The sequence below is a fragment of the Lepidochelys kempii genome, chromosome 3 (assembly GCF_965140265.1).
Source record: "Lepidochelys kempii isolate rLepKem1 chromosome 3, rLepKem1.hap2, whole genome shotgun sequence".
Taxonomy (NCBI): Eukaryota; Metazoa; Chordata; order Testudines; family Cheloniidae; genus Lepidochelys; species Lepidochelys kempii.
Window position 1 is genome coordinate 172,206,095 of NC_133258.1, and position 16,407 is coordinate 172,222,501.

Here is a 16,407-nt window from a genome sequence, read left to right on the forward strand (position 1 = left end):
AGCTATTAAGGTACAAAAAGCAAAGGTTTGTTCCCCACCGTCCTCCTAAACCTGATATAGAATATAATTTGCACTAGGTACTTTGGAACCTTCTGGAACATTGTTTATTAGTTTTGGCAAACTACCAATGATTTCTACAGGAATGGAGCCATTTTGCTGTTCGAACCTGGTTAATCTGTAGCTAGACACATTTCTGATAGGGAGAAGTTAATAAAAAACCACCTTGCAGACATGGCTTTAATAGCTTGATTTTTTTCCAAAAATTTTATTGGGAGAACTACAAAACATTTACAGTACAAAGTTTACAGTCTCACACTCAATTTGTAGTGAACTGACTCCCGAAAATATATTACAACTCAAGTTGACTTATCCTTTAGTTACATTCAAAACATACTTCTGTTAAAGTAGTCCAAATAGAGTACATAGTGCTTGATCTGTACCTATGTACAAACAAAACTAAAAGCTACTGCTCATTCATCCACCGTCCAGGACAGTTTTGGAAAACTCCTGACTTTCTACACAAGGAAAAAAATTACAAGTTTTGGAATTTAATTAAACAATTTATGTTCATGTACTGCATAAAGTTTCAGATCCAAAGGTGGCCTCCTTGCTTATAAAAAAAAAAAAAAAGTGGTGAAACTTTTCATGTAGTTAAAACCCATCCCTACATTCAAATTATCTCAAGCATTAAGAAAAATACTTATTTGGTTGAGGAAGATTTAAGGCAAGCATGGACCCTTGAGAAGGCACTGTGAGACATAACACTGGGACCCCCAATTATTGCTACATACTTTGAGACTATATCACAGTGTGATTGGTGGAGTTAGGCAACAAAAATACTTTTTGGTTAATTTAAACACATTTGAATTAGGTTTGCCACTTTGAACTCTGATTGCAAAGTAGTTTTGTTGGGTTTGTGTGTTTTGTTTTTTTACGCGGACGGGCTACAACCATTTTACATTCTAAAAAACCCACAGAAATTCCTCATACTACTTCCACAGCATAGAGACCGATTTCTATAAAGAAACCATGCAATCTTTTAAATTTACGTAAACAAGGAAAGAAATTAATGAAATAAATATTACATACAATCTCTTAAATTAAGATTTTTACTCATTTACAATAAAATAACCAAGTGAAGTTACAAAAGGCATATATTACTGTGAAAAGAACACACTCCACATTTCGCCGATTAATAATGGCAATCATAATTTAAACATAATAAAAGAATATATATCTATTGCTTTTCATCATACCCGATAAATACAGTATGAACAAATTACCAATGTATACTTTTCACAAGATAATAAATAAGTTAAATAGTTTCATACTGAGTTGTGTGCAGTGACTCATGCAATCAACTCAAACAGCTAAAAAAATTTAAAAAAAAAAAATCAGCAGTTATTCTCCAACAATTACAAACTAGATTCAGTTGAGTGCTTCCAAATAAAGCAACAAAAAATTGTTCTAAGCCAAACATCCACTAAGTGGTGGCAATGGAACCAACATTAAACTTTGGAATGGAAGTTTTAGCATTTGTTATAATATATATAAGATAGATTATATAAAAAAAACTAGAGGGTTGTTATCAAGGCATATTCCTGGCAGGATGTTGGATTTTTCTTTTAAAAGCTTATAGGTTTAGTACTGGTGTGGGTTTTTATTTGAAATTGGCTTGAAAGACAAACTACTTATTAAATTCTCTTTTTTGTATATAAAAATGTGGAGAGGCTTGAAATACAGAGTTCATGCCCCTCTGGATTGTTTGTTGCTTGCTTTCTGGTGGGTGTGGGTTTGTCTTGTCCCCCCCCCCACTAATGCTTAAAAACAAAAAACAAAAAAACCACACACACAGATGGAATGGCTGCTGCTGCTGGTGCATATTATAACTAGTCTCCAAATAAAAAACAAAAATCCCCTTCTTCCAAAGTCTCTCTATAAAAATAGGTTTGTTCTGTTCATGTCGCCATTTGCCCTTTTGCAAATTAATTTTTTGTTCATCTCTCGATATAAAAAGTTTTTTCCTCTCTCCTCGCTTTTTAATTTACTTGCTCAGCAATTAAACAAAACCAAACCCAAGAGGATCATCGAAGGACTGTGCGAGCTTGGCTAGTTCTCAAGGCTGCGGTCTCTGCTCCCGGGGGTTTATCCTCCCCCCTTCAGCGGGGTGCACACCCCTCTTCTCCGCTCCCCTCTCTCCGGCCCAGCTCCCCCTAGTCGTCGGAGATGGAGAGACGGCTGAAGATGGGCAGGCGCCTGCCGGAGTCCAGGCTCGGGGACTCGGAGCCGCTCAGGCTGCCGGAGCTGAGGGAGCCGCTCAGGTAGCTCTCCCGGTCGGAGAGCGAGTCCGGGGGGCTGGGCGGCGCGTCGAAGACGGGGGACTCGGAGAGGCGGCGCAGGGGCTGGAAGCTGAAGGGAGGCGAGGCGGGCGGCGCCGGGCAGCTCCCCCCTGGCGGCGGCGGCGGCTGCTGCTGCTGCTGGCAGCGGTAGAAGGCGGCGGCCGCTACCGCGGCGGCGGCGGCGGCGGGGCTGGCGGCGAAGCTGGGGCTGTGGAGGGCGAGCGGCGCGATGAGGCTGCCCAGCTCCTGGCCCGAGAAGGCGAAGGCGTTGTTGGCGCAGGGCGGCGAGAGCAGCTCGTCGCAGTAGGAGGCGGAGGCGGGCGGCGGCGGGGTGCGGGACCCGCCGGGGCTCTCGAGCAGCGCCGCCTCCAGCCGCCCGCCGGGCTGCTGCTGCCCGCCGCCGTGCTGGTGGTGGGCGGAGAAGCCGGAGAAGCTCAGGCTGTGGTGCAGCTTGGGCCGCTCGCCAGCGCCGCGCTGGGGCCCGAACCCGCCGCCGCCGCCCAGCGGCGGGTCCCGGGGGGCGAAGGCGCGCAGGTCGCCGGTGCTGCCGGCGGGGTGAGGCGGCGGCGGGTGGGGGTGGTGGTGCGGGGCGGCGGGCGCGGCCGTGCCCCCTCCGGGCGCGGGGCGGCGCTCGTCCGCGTTGTGGATGAAGTGGCAGCGCGGGCCGTAGGGGCAGAAGCCGATGGTGTGGAAGGTGCGGCACAGCTCGGTCTTGTACTTGGGGTGGCGCGTGAGGCTGCGCAGCTCGTGGAAGCCGTGCGCGAACTGGCACTTCTCGCCGTACTTGCAGGCGCCGCTCTCCTCGAAGGGCCGGCACAGCTCCGTCTTGTAGCGCGTGGAGTTGATGGGCGCCCCGCCGCCGCCGCCGCCCCCCTTCCCCGCCTGCTGCTGCAGCTGCTGCATCAGGTGCTGGCTGCGCTCGCCGTTCTCGCTGAACGAGCGGTCCCGGAACTTGTTCTCCTTGTTGAGCAGCGCGGTGGGGCTGCTGCTCCCGCCGCCTCCCCCCCCGCCCGTGCCCGTCTCCTTCAGGCTGCCGAACGAGGAAGAGGAGGACGAGGACGACGAGCTGGAGCCCGAGGAGCTGGGGAACTTGGAGCTGTTGGCCAGAGCCTGCAGGTTGCTGGTGGAGTGCCTTCGCAGAAACCCCGGCGCGAAGCTGGAGCTGGGCGAGGTCACGGGGGTCCCCACCGCCTTCTTGTCCAGCATGCTGCTCAGGTTGCTCAGGGTTTTCTCACTCTGGAGGCAAGAGGGGGAAAGGAAGAGAGAGTTTGCAAAGTGACTCAGACGGGCAAGCAGGTCTGCAAGCGGCCAGCGCCCCCTGAGACTGCGCGGGAGTAAAACGCCCCCCTCGCAGCACATCTGCAGGGAGAGCGTGGGACATCTTTTAATGTCTCTCCTGCAGCTTGAGAGTTAGGCACTAAAAACTTACTTCTCGGCAGTGTCTTTTAAAAGGTGACACAGCTCCAGCTAAAGCTTCACCTTCACAGCATTAGCCTAAGGACTTCCATTGCAAGAGTTTGAAGCCTCGGGGGAGATCTGGTACTGATTTCAGCACACTTACAACTAAAAGCTTTAGAGATCTTAAAGCTCCCCAATGCACTACAACAACTCCAACTCTTGATAAACTTCTAGTCAACAAATCTCCTTAGAAGCCTGTGCCGAGAGACCTGTAGATCAGTTCGGGAGGGATGAAACACCAACCAGGCAAACTGTCACAATTTAAATGTTAACTTGATCACAGAGCAACTTACGTGTAAAATGCACCCCACATGGAAAGCAGCACCCCTCCCCCACCAACAAAAAGGAGTTTATTCCACTTCTTAAGTAGTCAGACTTAGAAAAAAAATACTCAAGAGCTCAGATTTGCTAAGCCCTTTAAAACGTTCAAAGTGCTTGACAGACAAAATGCAAACTCTTCCCCTACCTTGCACAAGAAGTCGATGTCATAGAAGGCAGATAAAAGCGTCGTAGACATTTCGAGATCCTGTAGTGATCGGAAATACAGGAAGGACCGAAAGATCCCGCTTTCCTCGGAGGCTTTGGAAAAGCCACGACTAGATAGGAAAGGGCTGATTACTTGAGATCCGAAATGGTCCAATCACTTTCCCAGCAGGGGTGGGTTAGTGGGTGCCCGGCCAAGGCGGCGCCTACTGCTGCAGCGAGCTGACTGCTGGAACTCTGCAAGCCCCGTGCTCGGCACATATATAAACGCCGGACAGCGCAAGGGGCGGGCCCCACTCGGGCCCGCCGGGGTCTCCCAGCAACACCGCCCAGTCGTTCCCACCCGGCCCTGCCCCCTCCTCAGCAGCTCCGCTGCGTCTGATTGGGCGCCGCCAATTTCTTTCAGGGGCCTGGAGTGCAGGGAGGTGCTGTGGGGCTGAGCAGCAAAGAAAGAGCAGCGGGCGGGGTAGCTGTCGGTTCTACGGCTAGCGTCATGCCCACTCGGGGTTGCAGTGAGCCATTGACTAGTCTTGTGACTCTGCTATGCACAGGGTTATAGAGTGGAAAGTGTATAGAAAGCATTCTGCCAGGCTTGCTCCACAGTGCACTGTGGGTAGCAGGCAGTCCACTACACACAGGGTGCGCTGTGTATACACTTGTATTTGTAAACACCGTGCAGTATAGACAAGGCTTGCTACAGACGGCACCGTACACGTGTACAGAAAGCATGGTCCTATACATGGAGATTTGCTATGGAAATGCAGAGGGGCACTTACCGAATGCACAGTGCGTATAGGTTTGTTACAAAGCACTCAAAAGCAAGACTTGTTACAGAAGGCACTACCTAGAAACCACGCTAATATGTAGGAGTTATTGACGCAGAAAACACTGCAGACGTGTCTAGGAGGCTCTGATTATTTGATAGTAAACTCCTGTATTTTCTTTTAAAATGCCTCGGGGAAACCAGTGTCCCTTTTCACGCTACCATCTCCCTGACGAGGAAGTTTCAACCAGCACGTGTCGGAAAGGGCTTCCCTCTCGGCTTAATATTCCTGGCGAGTAGACTGCGAAGCTTAATACAAAGGAAGATGCACCTAAGTACCTCGGAGTGAAACGGGACGCCTCTTCCTCCCTCCCCACCGAACATCAACTTTTGCCACGTAATTGGTTTGAAACAAACGCTGGCTCCTCGTTTGCTGCGCCCGCGGAACTAGCGGACGGTCGCCAGGGTGTGTTACTTTGCACCACAAAGCGCGGGTGGCTAAAGGACTCGGGTTGGGGGGGGGAGGGAAGAAAGAAGGAACTATTTCCCCTCCCGGCGGGCGGCTCCCGCACAGCAAAGGGCCTCCCCCGTCCCGCGCCGCCTGCACCATGCGCCCGCCTCCCGGAGCTTTCCAATAAGGCCTAGTAGATCACAGGGACTTGGCAGCCGGTCAAGGTCTTGTGATACGATCAGCAAAGCCAATTTCGTGTCCTTTGACTTGGAGCCCCAACGCCCGTCCCTGGGCAGCAGCACGGCGGGGCTGGAAAGAGGAGCCAGGCTCGGCCGCTCGCTCCGTGCCCTTCCCCGGGCAGAGTGCGCGAGGGCGGGGTGCAGCCGCCCGGGGAAGTGCAGCCGCACGGCGGCCCCGGGCTCGCGCGCTGCCTAGCTTGTGCAGGGAGGGAGGAAGGAAGCCCGCGGTAGGGGTGAGTGGAAGGGGACGGAACCGTATCGGGCGCCACACCTCGGCCGCGGGAGGAGGAGGGGGGGGGGGGGCACACGCACGGCCCGCCTGGGTTCCTTAGCCACGCAAAATATACGCACGCCTCAAGACAAATAAGCAACGAGCCTGGCGTATCTGAGTCCGCGCGGCCCGGGAGGGGAAGAGTTAACCGCGGGAGCTCTTTCTTTGCAGCACCCCCTCCCGGCCACTGCTCTTTCTGTGCAACTGCCCGGCCAAGTTATCCCTTCCCCTCCAGCTCTTGTCCCAGCAGCTCCTCAGGCGTAATGCCCCTCCCTCCTAAAGAGCCCTCGTCTGGACAGTAGCTGGGACGGGAGGGGGGCGCTCGAAAGGGAGCTAAACCCCCCTCTCCCCGAGAAACAGCGGATGTTTTTAACCACACTGTACACGGCAGGTAACCCCGCTTGTCCTCCCCCCCCCCAGGCATTCATAAATCTGGCCCGGCTCCGACATCCAGGCTTGTATAAACACGTTCGACGCTACGCTTGTGCAGTCCCAATACTTGCGTTTGCTAACGGTTGGAACACATGCAAGGGGGGAAATGGATGCGCGTGTAAAAGTTTCCCTGCAGGATTTGGGTTACAAAAGCAGTGGAGACGTTTGATCCTCTTTCGGTTCTTTCTGAGCTGGGATGTCAAGCCCTGAAAATCCGAGGGTGCAAGTCTGCCCACGTCAGCAGGAAACCTGCACTTTGCAAAGAAATTTACCAAAGGAAAAGCAACTTCACTGGCGTTTTATTGGGACATTTTGCGCCAGGTCTTCACACCAGGTTTTCGCAAAGCAGCTCACGCCTCCATTTGGCTTCCTCCTCAGTGTGACTGTGTCCAGCCCCGCGGAGAAATGCACTTCTGGGAGCGGCTGCAGTTTAGCAGCCTCTCAGCGCAGCAGCACAGTCCCTCCCTCCTCCTGCAAAAGGCAGCACAGGGTGCGATATGTCACCCCATTGCTCAATCTGTTAAAAGGTCACAATTGCTGACTGTGTTAATAAACCATAAAGAAATTGAAACTAACGTGGGCCATTACTTCTCCGTTTAAAAATAAAAGATACTAGAAGAAATTGCAGTGGGGGGTGGGGGAAACCAAGTCACATTCCTTGCTGTACCACAATCCTTCATGGGACAAATCTCTAACTCACCAAATGCACCTTGTAAACTAATCTTCTTGGCAGCACTTTCTAACTCGCGGCTGAGAAGCTGCGTTGCTAAATTAGAGGTGGACGTGACGTGTTGACATTTAGTCTCGCAGTGGTTTTATGGTTATATGTCACCCTCTAGTGCCCCAACCCTGCGAAGGCATTCCAGTTACAGGAGGCAACAATATTCCATTTTCATCAGTGTCCGATCAAAACTTAAGTTTTCCTTTAATATGTTCCTGCAGTTCTGTGAAAACATTACGTTGTTAGTGATTTACCAGGTAATGAGACTCAGGTCCTAAAATGGGGAAAAAATTAAATTGAGATTACCCTGATATATTTCCAATAATGTATATTTTCTCCTTAGCCGCCTCCATTCATTTGGTTTCATGCTAATGTGATTAGTTCAAACTTCCCTCTGCTCCCCTATTCAAAAACTAAACCCTGTAATAAGATTAGAAAACACCATGTTGAGGGAGATCCTGCCCCTTAGTTACCAGTCTAAGTAAATACGTAGTTTATGAAGATAATCATGCAAAAAGCAGTGTATAATCAGCGTTTGAACAACAAATACTTTGATACATTGACTCAGATCAAATACATCACAGATAAGTACTCTCTACTAGACACTGCTAATCCTGTACTGCAGCTGCTGTTTAAGGTTTAAAGGTTTCTGATTTAGTAGTTATACAGTAACCCAAATCACCAACAATATGTGGTGAAATGTATGCAAGATGATGTAAAATTATTTGCTCTCTATAAACTAAGAGATATTACTTAGTTGAAAGTTACACTTTAAAAAACATTGATAAAGAAGATTAAGATTTAAAGTAATTTTGTTCACTGATTAACCATGTTCTTGAGGCTTTACAAAGCTACTTATGTTCTGTTATAAATCTTGTGGATATACTACTGTGCTGTTAAAAGTTGTTTTACTCATTTTTATACCATTCAAACTACCAAGCCCCACACAAGAAGAGCAGCAATGAAGGATTTTTGAAATTCAGCAGGATTAATTTCTATTGGTATTATCCCATAAAAAGTGAATAGCTATACCACATGTTAAAAAAAAGTTGAAAAGGTGTGTAAAGTGACAGTTACTGTTAGTGTTGAACAAATGTACTTACAGATAGCTGAGAAAAAATTTATGCTATTTATCTAATGATCAGAAAATAGCTTTTTCATAAAATATATTTATGATGACTAATCTGGATTCTGTTTTTATTTATTTATTAGTAAATAGGATAAAATGAATACCTGTGAACTGTCCTTTCATTGTAAACTAAGTTTTCCTTTGCCTCATTGAAATCTCATGTTTCTTTATTATTGAAAGTTATTTACATGAGAAATGCTGAATCATGACACTGCCGTTATAGAAAATATTTATGATAAAAAGTCACTGCAATAAAAGATAATATTCTGTTTTCAAAATAAACCACTTAGGCTTTAATTTCAGCGTAGTGCTTATGCAGTGGAAAGCAAATATGTCAAACTGCTCTCTTCTACTTTTAACTCTTAAATAAAAATGTTTAATGCATTTTTTCAAAATATTTTTCAGAGCCCAGTTTAGCAGCCCCATTCTAGTTATAACTGTATTATTAAAAATTAACAATGATACAACTAATGCTTGCTAGAGAAATTCATTTTACACTAATTGAACTGGGCTTCAGGTTTACATTGAAGATTAAGCTACTGTATAAATAATATGAAACCTCGCACTGTCACTAGTTCTTAGATAATGTTGTATTATAGTGCCACCTACTGGGATATTAAGAATATAACTTAAAGCATCTGAAGTACTAAGCTTCGGAAACTCTTGTATTGAACTATTGATTACTTTTCAGTAAGATTTCCAATTAACATTTACTAAAAGACATGAAGGGTGAAAGTGCAAATAAAGAATCACTGTTTGATCATAAGCCCATACTCTTGCAGTGATAATTTAAAAATCAGTCTAGAGCAAGTTATATATCTTTGTTTTGGTTACTGCATGCATGCTATACAGGTTTTAGCTCTTGATTAAATAATGCACTGAGTCTTTTTAATTATTTATTTGAACTTGTTGTGATCTTGGAACCAAATTCAAGAATTCAGAAAGAGAAATGTACAAAGCACACATAAATACGAGAACTCCAGATCTCTTTTGATGATTTGAGACAACACATTGCTATATTCAAAATCTCCTAAAACAGACTGTAATGTCAAAATAAAATTATTCTGATCACCATCAGAAGGTTGCTATCAGATTTGCTCTATTTTGTAAAGGCCTGATTCTGCTATCTTTACTCATACCTTACTTACAGAGTAAAGTATACTCTAAGTGAGCAAGCATGACCTCATGTGGTTCTAAAATGAAAAGCATGTTTTATTTTGAACACTGGTCTTCATTCTGGAAAGGGCTTCAAACCCAGCCTCTGGTTTGAAGGTAAAAATGTTAGCACTCTGATACCTATTTTCTGTGCAGGAGCAATCAGGCACTTGGCAGCACTTACACATCTATTTGCACCTGCAAAACAAGAGGCCACTTTTAAAAATCAGGCTCCTATGCTTCCCCCTGGTTAAAAATGGAACGAAGTTAAAAACTCTGATTCAGGCTTGGCATGGGCAAGCAAAGGAAGTCAATATTTTTTTTTAGGAACAGTTTTTCAAAAAATCAAAATAAAACAGTATCAGGTTAATATTCTGAGTGTGTTAAGAATTGCTACATGCTGACAAAAGGAAAAACAAAGTCAAGAATTATGGCATAGGAGTAGAGGAGGAATAACTTGAGGGATAAAGCACACCAGATCAGCAGGTGGCCTGCACCTGGATGAATGGAAAATACTAAGGTTAGCGGCTTTGCGTCCTACAGTAGCTGCAATGAACTATGCTGGTCTGAATGAAATTAGTAAATGCATTTAAAAAAATCTTCTCCTACAGCAAGTCTGACAAAGATTCAATGGACTCATGAAAAATGTGTTTTTAGCATGTACTATTAAAAAGGTTTACTATAGTCATTAAACAAATATATCCCGTCCCAAACCTAGAGAGAATTCAACTCTTTGTTCACAATGTAATAAAATTTATACAACCAGCACAGGACAAACTGCCAGTGTTTCACTTTTCAGGATTTTCTTTGTTCTTGCAAGTATCATCATCAAGTTCAAGCAAGGTTAATATCTTAAGACAAGTTGATATTCTTTCATTCTGAATTGCTAATCTTGTGAATTCCACAGTTTTGGAAAATTCTGGAGTTGGCGGTAGCTCTTTAAGAAGCTGTGTAACAAGCTTTGCTTGATCAGATGCTCTTCTTGCCAATCGAAGGAATTCTCCTTGATCTGGCGAATTTAAGTGAGTGGCTGGTATGAGCAAGAACAGATGTTTACTAAGCTGTCTGACGTTAGTCAGCGTCTCTGCCCAAAAATTCACTTCCCCTTTATTAAACAGGTTGTCATCTTCCATCTCAATGAAAAGAAAAACAACAAAGATCAGTGGTTTGATGATAAAGGGCAAATAATCCAATATTAAACAACATTAAGGGGAAATAATGCTGATAAAAATATTACTAAAACAGTTTCTTTGCTGTTCTATGTGAGGGTAAGGGTTCATATATATCTCTTCAATTTATTCAAAGATTTGGAAAGCCCAAAACAAAGTTTCCCAGTGTGCCAATGACATATCTCCAGAAATCAAGCGCTTATGATGTAACTTTTATTTTGGAAATAGTGGAAGTAAAAACAGCCTAAATATTTGTGCATGGTGGGGAGTGCAGAATTAGCTTTCCTTCCACTGTGTCACTGTCTTATATTATACAGAGACCTCAGTAATCAGTATGGTAATTGGGTATATCATGGAGCTTGTGGAGTAGATTAATTAATAAAGGAAAATTACATCAGTCAAGGAAACAGTAGTAGAACATCAAAAAGACATACCTAAACCAAATGCTTAAGAAAAGTTTCATAAGACATTTGAATGGTCATTTTATCATATCAGTTGTCAGCCAATGTTTCAAAGATAGGTTTCAGAGTAGCAGCCGTGTTAGTCTGTATTTGCAAAAAGAAAAGGAGTACTTGTGGCACCTTAGAGACTAACCAATTTATTTGAGTATAAGCTTTCATGAGCAACAGCTCACTTCATCGGATGCATTCAGATAAAAATATCTACCAAGAAATTATGTACAGTATAAGAGAGTCTCAGATTGAAGTCTTGTTCCAAATTTTCAGAACAAGTACATGCTCACTTTAAATGTGCCTGATTTAGGTGTGAAAATCCCTCATTGTAAGAGTGCAGGTTGGTGTGCACATGTGTATCTCCATGCATGCTCAAATAAATTGGTTAGTCTCTAAGGTGCCACAAGTACTCCTTTTCTTCTTGTTTCAAAGATGTAGCTGTTGCCACTACTACCAGTTTACTTTATAGTATTATATTCATATTTCTTGGCCTTTCAAAGGCAAGTTAGCACCTAACATACGATATTAAGTTCTATGGGCCCAATCCTGCTAAGTCTTGTTTATGCAAATCCTACCTACTGACGTCAATAGTTTCAATGAGCGAGGATGATTCATGTGTATAAGGCTTTGTAGTACTGAGCCCACAGAATATAACAAAATTTGAAAGCTCTGGAAAAACTAGAACAATAGCAGGAAGCAAACCAATAGTAGCAGGAGTAATGAGCTTGGACTTCAGACACGCTGATCATCTACAACAACTATTAACTTCAATCAGATCTTTAGGTGATCAGCGCCTCTGAAAATCAGGCCCTGCATCTGTGAAATGTTGGGTGACAACTGATATGTTAAAATAACCCAGGATGGTCATTAAACTTTTTTTAAAAAAAGTATGGCTTAGTGTGGACATCAATGGGACTACTTATATGAGAATTGCAGGATCAGGCCCAATTTATTTATTTATTTATTTTAAACAGACTATTGTCACTGTGAATGTTTTACTTTCAAGTTTAAGTCTGTTCCAGCTCCAGAAATTAAGTAATTAGAATTACCAGTGTTGTAGTCTCCATATCTTTTTTTAGCTCATCCTCTCCCAGCAGCCATTCCAGTAACACTAGGACACCAGCACTGGTTTGATTCCACTGCTGAAGCAGCTCACACAGTATGCCAAATGCTAAATCCAAGGCCATGGATGCATTTACTACACGAAAGGCAAACTCTGCGGAGAGAAAATAGGAAGAATAATGTAAGTTGAGACCAAACATCATTTTACATTAACAGTAGCATATAAGTGAGCTCACGTATGAATATCAAGGCTGAAATTACAAAAGCAAATGTAGAATGCTAATTTACAGTCACAAGTAGTTAGAAATACATGATTAGCCAGCTGTGGGGGTTGGGCTCTTTTCTTATTTCAAAATAATACATGAAACACCGAAGACAATTAAGTTTAAAAATTACTATTGTGCACATAGTAATGTTCAGTATTATGTATCCAAGTATACGAACATGTATGTCCCTTGCTTTCAGACAAGGTCATCACCTTGTAGGCTGTGACTGTATGTTAAAAGTAATACACAAAATGCAGCTATGTTTTAAATTACGTCTGACACCATGGATCTCAATATTCACAGCATGCTAATGGCATGCTTTTCAACCAAACCTCCATAGAATAAATTAAATTATAAATATAGACAAAACAATAAAGGTTCAAATAAACCCATAAAATCAAGAAAAATTCAGGCCCTGTTTACGTAAGAGTTCCAGGCATCTTTAGCCAGAATTGGGTTTAAACACAGGTCTTGCTAGCAGGATGCTAATATAGTTTCCCTGGACAGTGGAGAAATGGATGAACCACCATGCTATAAACTGTACCCATACACTCTTATCTACACTGCGTTTCTTCCCTAGATTTCCAGCTGCTGCAAATGATGTTTTAATCACTGTGTTTGCTTGCTCTCGATGACAGTGGTAAAAATGCCAGCAACCTTCTAGAGCCCTGTCTACACTAGGGTTCCCATTGTTGCTATCAGCAGTAGAGCTGCACTAGTGGTAGCAACAGTGGGAAAATATAGAGGGAAAATCCTAGTGCAGACAAATTCCCTGACTAGAGCATGATGTAAAACAAATTTTAGCAAGGTTCATTTATATTCACCAGAGAAAAGCTATTCATGAAAAGGGCTTATTTTTAAAGTAATGCTATTCTCCAAGACACCTTTTTACCAGGACAAAGGAAGGTGGAATGATGTAATCACAGCTACCTAGAAAATCAGTCACACTTGGAAGCTAGCACTGACTTCCTCTTTCTGAGGATTCATTTAGTCTGATGAAGGAAAAGGACTGTTGAGATTAAAAATGAACAAAAATGCAGGCAGAATAAGACTAAAACATTGGAAGCAACTCCCCCATATTAATCACTTACTTTACAGCTGATTTTCAGATATGCAAATGGCGCAGGGACGTGCTAGCCTCTGCTTCCCGCAGCTCCCATTGGCTGGGAATGGCGAACCGCAGCCACTGGGAGCTGTGCCTGTGGACAGTCAATGTAAACACACAGTCTCACGGCCTGCCAGTGGATTACCCTGATGGGCCGCAGGTTGCCCACCACTGCCCTACACATTGCAGGCCACACAGAACCTTGTTCACTCACTGCTTTAATAACCTATAACCTCTGGTTGAGTTACTGAAGTCCTGAAATCATAATTTAAACTAAAGATTTCAAGTATACAGAGATTCCACCATTTACTCTAGTTTAAACTTGGAAATGAGCAGCGCCCCATGCTGCAGAGGAAAGTGAAAATCCCCCAGGGTCTCCGCCAATCTGACCCAGGGGAAAATTCCTTCCCAACCCCAAAAATGGAGATCAGTTAGACCCTAAGCATTTTGTCAAGACCCAACAGCTAGAAAGAACATAAGAATGGCCATAGTGGGTCAGACCCAAGGTCCATCCAGCCCAGTATCCTGTCTACCGACAGTGGCCAATGCCAGATGCCCCAGAGGGAGTGAACCTAACAGGTAATGATCTAGTGACCTCTCTCCTGTCATCCATCTCCACCCTCTGACAAACAGAGGCTAGGGACACCATTCCTTACCCATCCTGGCTAATAGCCATTAATGGACTGAACCTCCATGAATTTATTCAGTTCTCTTTTAAACTCTGTTATAGTCCTAGTCTTCACAACCTCCTCAGGCAATTTGACTGTGCACTGAGTGAAGAAGAACTTCCATTTATTTATTTTAAACCTGCTACCCATTAATTTCATTTGGTAGCCCCTAGTTCTTATATTATTGGAACAAGTAAATAACTTTTCCTTATTCACTTTCTCCACACCACTCACGATTTTATATACCTCTACCATATCCCCCCTTAGTCTCCTCTTTTCCAAGCTGAAAAGTCCTAGTTTCTTTAATCTCTCCTCATATGGGACTCATTCCAAGCCCCTAATCATTTTAGTTGCCCTTTTCTGAACCTTTTCTAATGCCAGTATATCTTTTTTGAGATGAGGGGACCACATCTGTATGCAGTATTCAAGATGTGGGCGTACCATGGATTTATATAAGGGCGATAAGATATTCTCCGTCTTATTCTCTATCCCTTTTTTAATGATTCCTAACATCCCGTTTGCTTTTTTGACTGCCGCTGCACACTGTGTGGACGTCTTCAGAGAACTACCCACGATGACTCCAAGATCTCTTTCCTGATTAGGTGTAGCTAAATTAGCCCCCACCATATTGTATGTATAGTTGGGGTTATTTTTTCCAATGTGCATTACTTTATATTTATCCACATTAAATTTCATTTGCCATTTTGTTGCCCAATCACTTAGTTTTGTGAGATCTTTTTGAAGTTCTTCACAGTCTGCTTTGGTCTTAATTACCTTTAGCAGTTTAGTATCATCTGCAAACTTTGCCACCTCACTGTTTACCCCTTTCTCCAGATCATTAATGAATAAGTTGAATAGGATCGGTCCTAGGACTGACCCTTCGGGAACACCAATAGTTACCGCTCTCCATTCTGAAAATTTACCATTTATTCCTACCCTTTGTTCCCTGTCTTTTAACCAGTTCTCAATCCATGAAAGGATCTTCCCTCTTATCCCATGACAACTTAAATTACGTAAGAGTCTTTGGTGAGGGACCTTGTCAAAGGCTTTCTGGAAATCTAAGTACACTATGTCCACTGGATCCCCCTTGTCCACATGTTTGTTGATCCCCTCAAAGAACTCTAATCGATTAGTAAGACATGATCTCCTTTTACAGAAACCATGTTGACTTTTGCGCAACAATTTATGTTCTTCTATGTGTCTGACGATTTTATTCTTTACTATTGTTTCAACTGATTTGCCTGGTACTGATGTTAGACTTACCGATCTGTAATTGCCAGGATCACCTCTAGAGCCCTTCTTAAATATTGGCGTTACATTAGCTATCTTCCATTCATTGGGTACAGTAGCTGATTTAAAGGACAGGTTACAAACTATAGTTAATAGTTCCGCAATTTCACATTTGAGTTCTTTCAGAACTCTTGGGTGAATGCCATCTGGTCCCGGTGACTTGTTACTGTTAAGTTTCTCAATTAATTCCAAAACCTCCTCTAGTGACACTTCAATTTGTGACAGTTCCTCAGATTTGTCACCTACAAAAGACAGCTCAGGTTTGAGAATCTCCCTCACATCCTCAGCCATGAAGACTGAAGCAAAGAATTTATTTAGTTTCTCTGAGATGACTTTATCGTCTTTAAGCACTCTTTTTGTAGCTCGATCGTCCAGTGGCCCCACTGGTTGTTTAGCAGGCTTTCCGATTCCGATGTACTTAAAAAACATTTTGTTATTACCTTTTGAGTTTTTGGCTGGGAAAGAATTCTCTGTAGTAACTCACAGCCCTCCCCATCACGTGCCCCATCACTGGCTGCTGGGGATATTTGCTACTAGCAGTTGCAGATCAGCTGTATACCATTGTAGGCAGTCTCATCATACCATCCCCTTCATAAACGTATCAATTTCAGTCTTGAAGCCAGTCCTCTCCCTCCCTTTACGGGACATAGGAGAACACCCACTCCTGGCCTTTCTTTGCTTTTTAGCCAGTACCGGGGATGGAAAGCGGTGCCAGTCTGAGGCCAGTGCTGGCAGGGTGCTCTGCACCGAGGCCATGGTGCTAAGAGCAGAATCTGATCTAGTCAGCTCTAAGACCAGAGTAAGGGCCGAATCCATAAGGAGTGCTCGGAGACGAATGTCCTGTTCCTCTTTGGTTCATGAGCTGAAACTCTTGCAAATGCGACATTTGTTGCTCATATGGGTTTCCCCTAAGCTTCTATGGGGATCACTGACTGGGATGGGATTTCCTGCAAC

General features: G+C 44.0%; 2 protein-coding genes and 1 long non-coding RNA gene across 6 annotated transcripts in view; 1 reads left to right on the top strand and 2 right to left on the bottom strand.

Annotated features, from left to right (window-relative positions):
• Positions 1–236: 236 nt before the first annotated feature.
• ZFP36L2 (ZFP36 ring finger protein like 2) lies at positions 237–5,986 on the bottom strand. The gene is made up of 2 exons (XM_073339073.1): positions 4,264–5,986; positions 237–3,575 (listed from the first exon to the last, which is right to left on the bottom strand). The coding sequence occupies exons 1-2, from the start codon at positions 4,312–4,314 to the stop codon at positions 2,214–2,216; spliced, it is 1,413 nt and encodes a 470-aa protein (XP_073195174.1). The 5' UTR covers positions 4,315–5,986; the 3' UTR covers positions 237–2,213.
• LOC140909543 (uncharacterized) lies at positions 4,704–8,092 on the top strand. Its single transcript, XR_012158260.1, has 2 exons — positions 4,704–5,966; positions 6,425–8,092. It is a non-coding gene; the product is annotated as an uncharacterized lncRNA (long non-coding RNA).
• A 945-nt stretch (positions 8,093–9,037) lies between these two features.
• Positions 9,038–16,407, bottom strand: part of THADA (THADA armadillo repeat containing) — a 288,553-nt gene continuing 281,183 nt past the window's right edge. For all 4 annotated transcript variants that reach the window (XM_073339065.1, XM_073339064.1, XM_073339066.1 and 1 more), the window contains 2 exons: positions 12,112–12,278; positions 9,038–10,574 (listed from right to left, as the gene is read on the bottom strand). In XM_073339065.1, the coding sequence (XP_073195166.1) occupies positions 10,230–10,574; positions 12,112–12,278 (512 nt within the window). In that variant the 3' untranslated portion in view covers positions 9,038–10,229. The remainder of the gene's footprint in view (positions 10,575–12,111; positions 12,279–16,407) is intronic.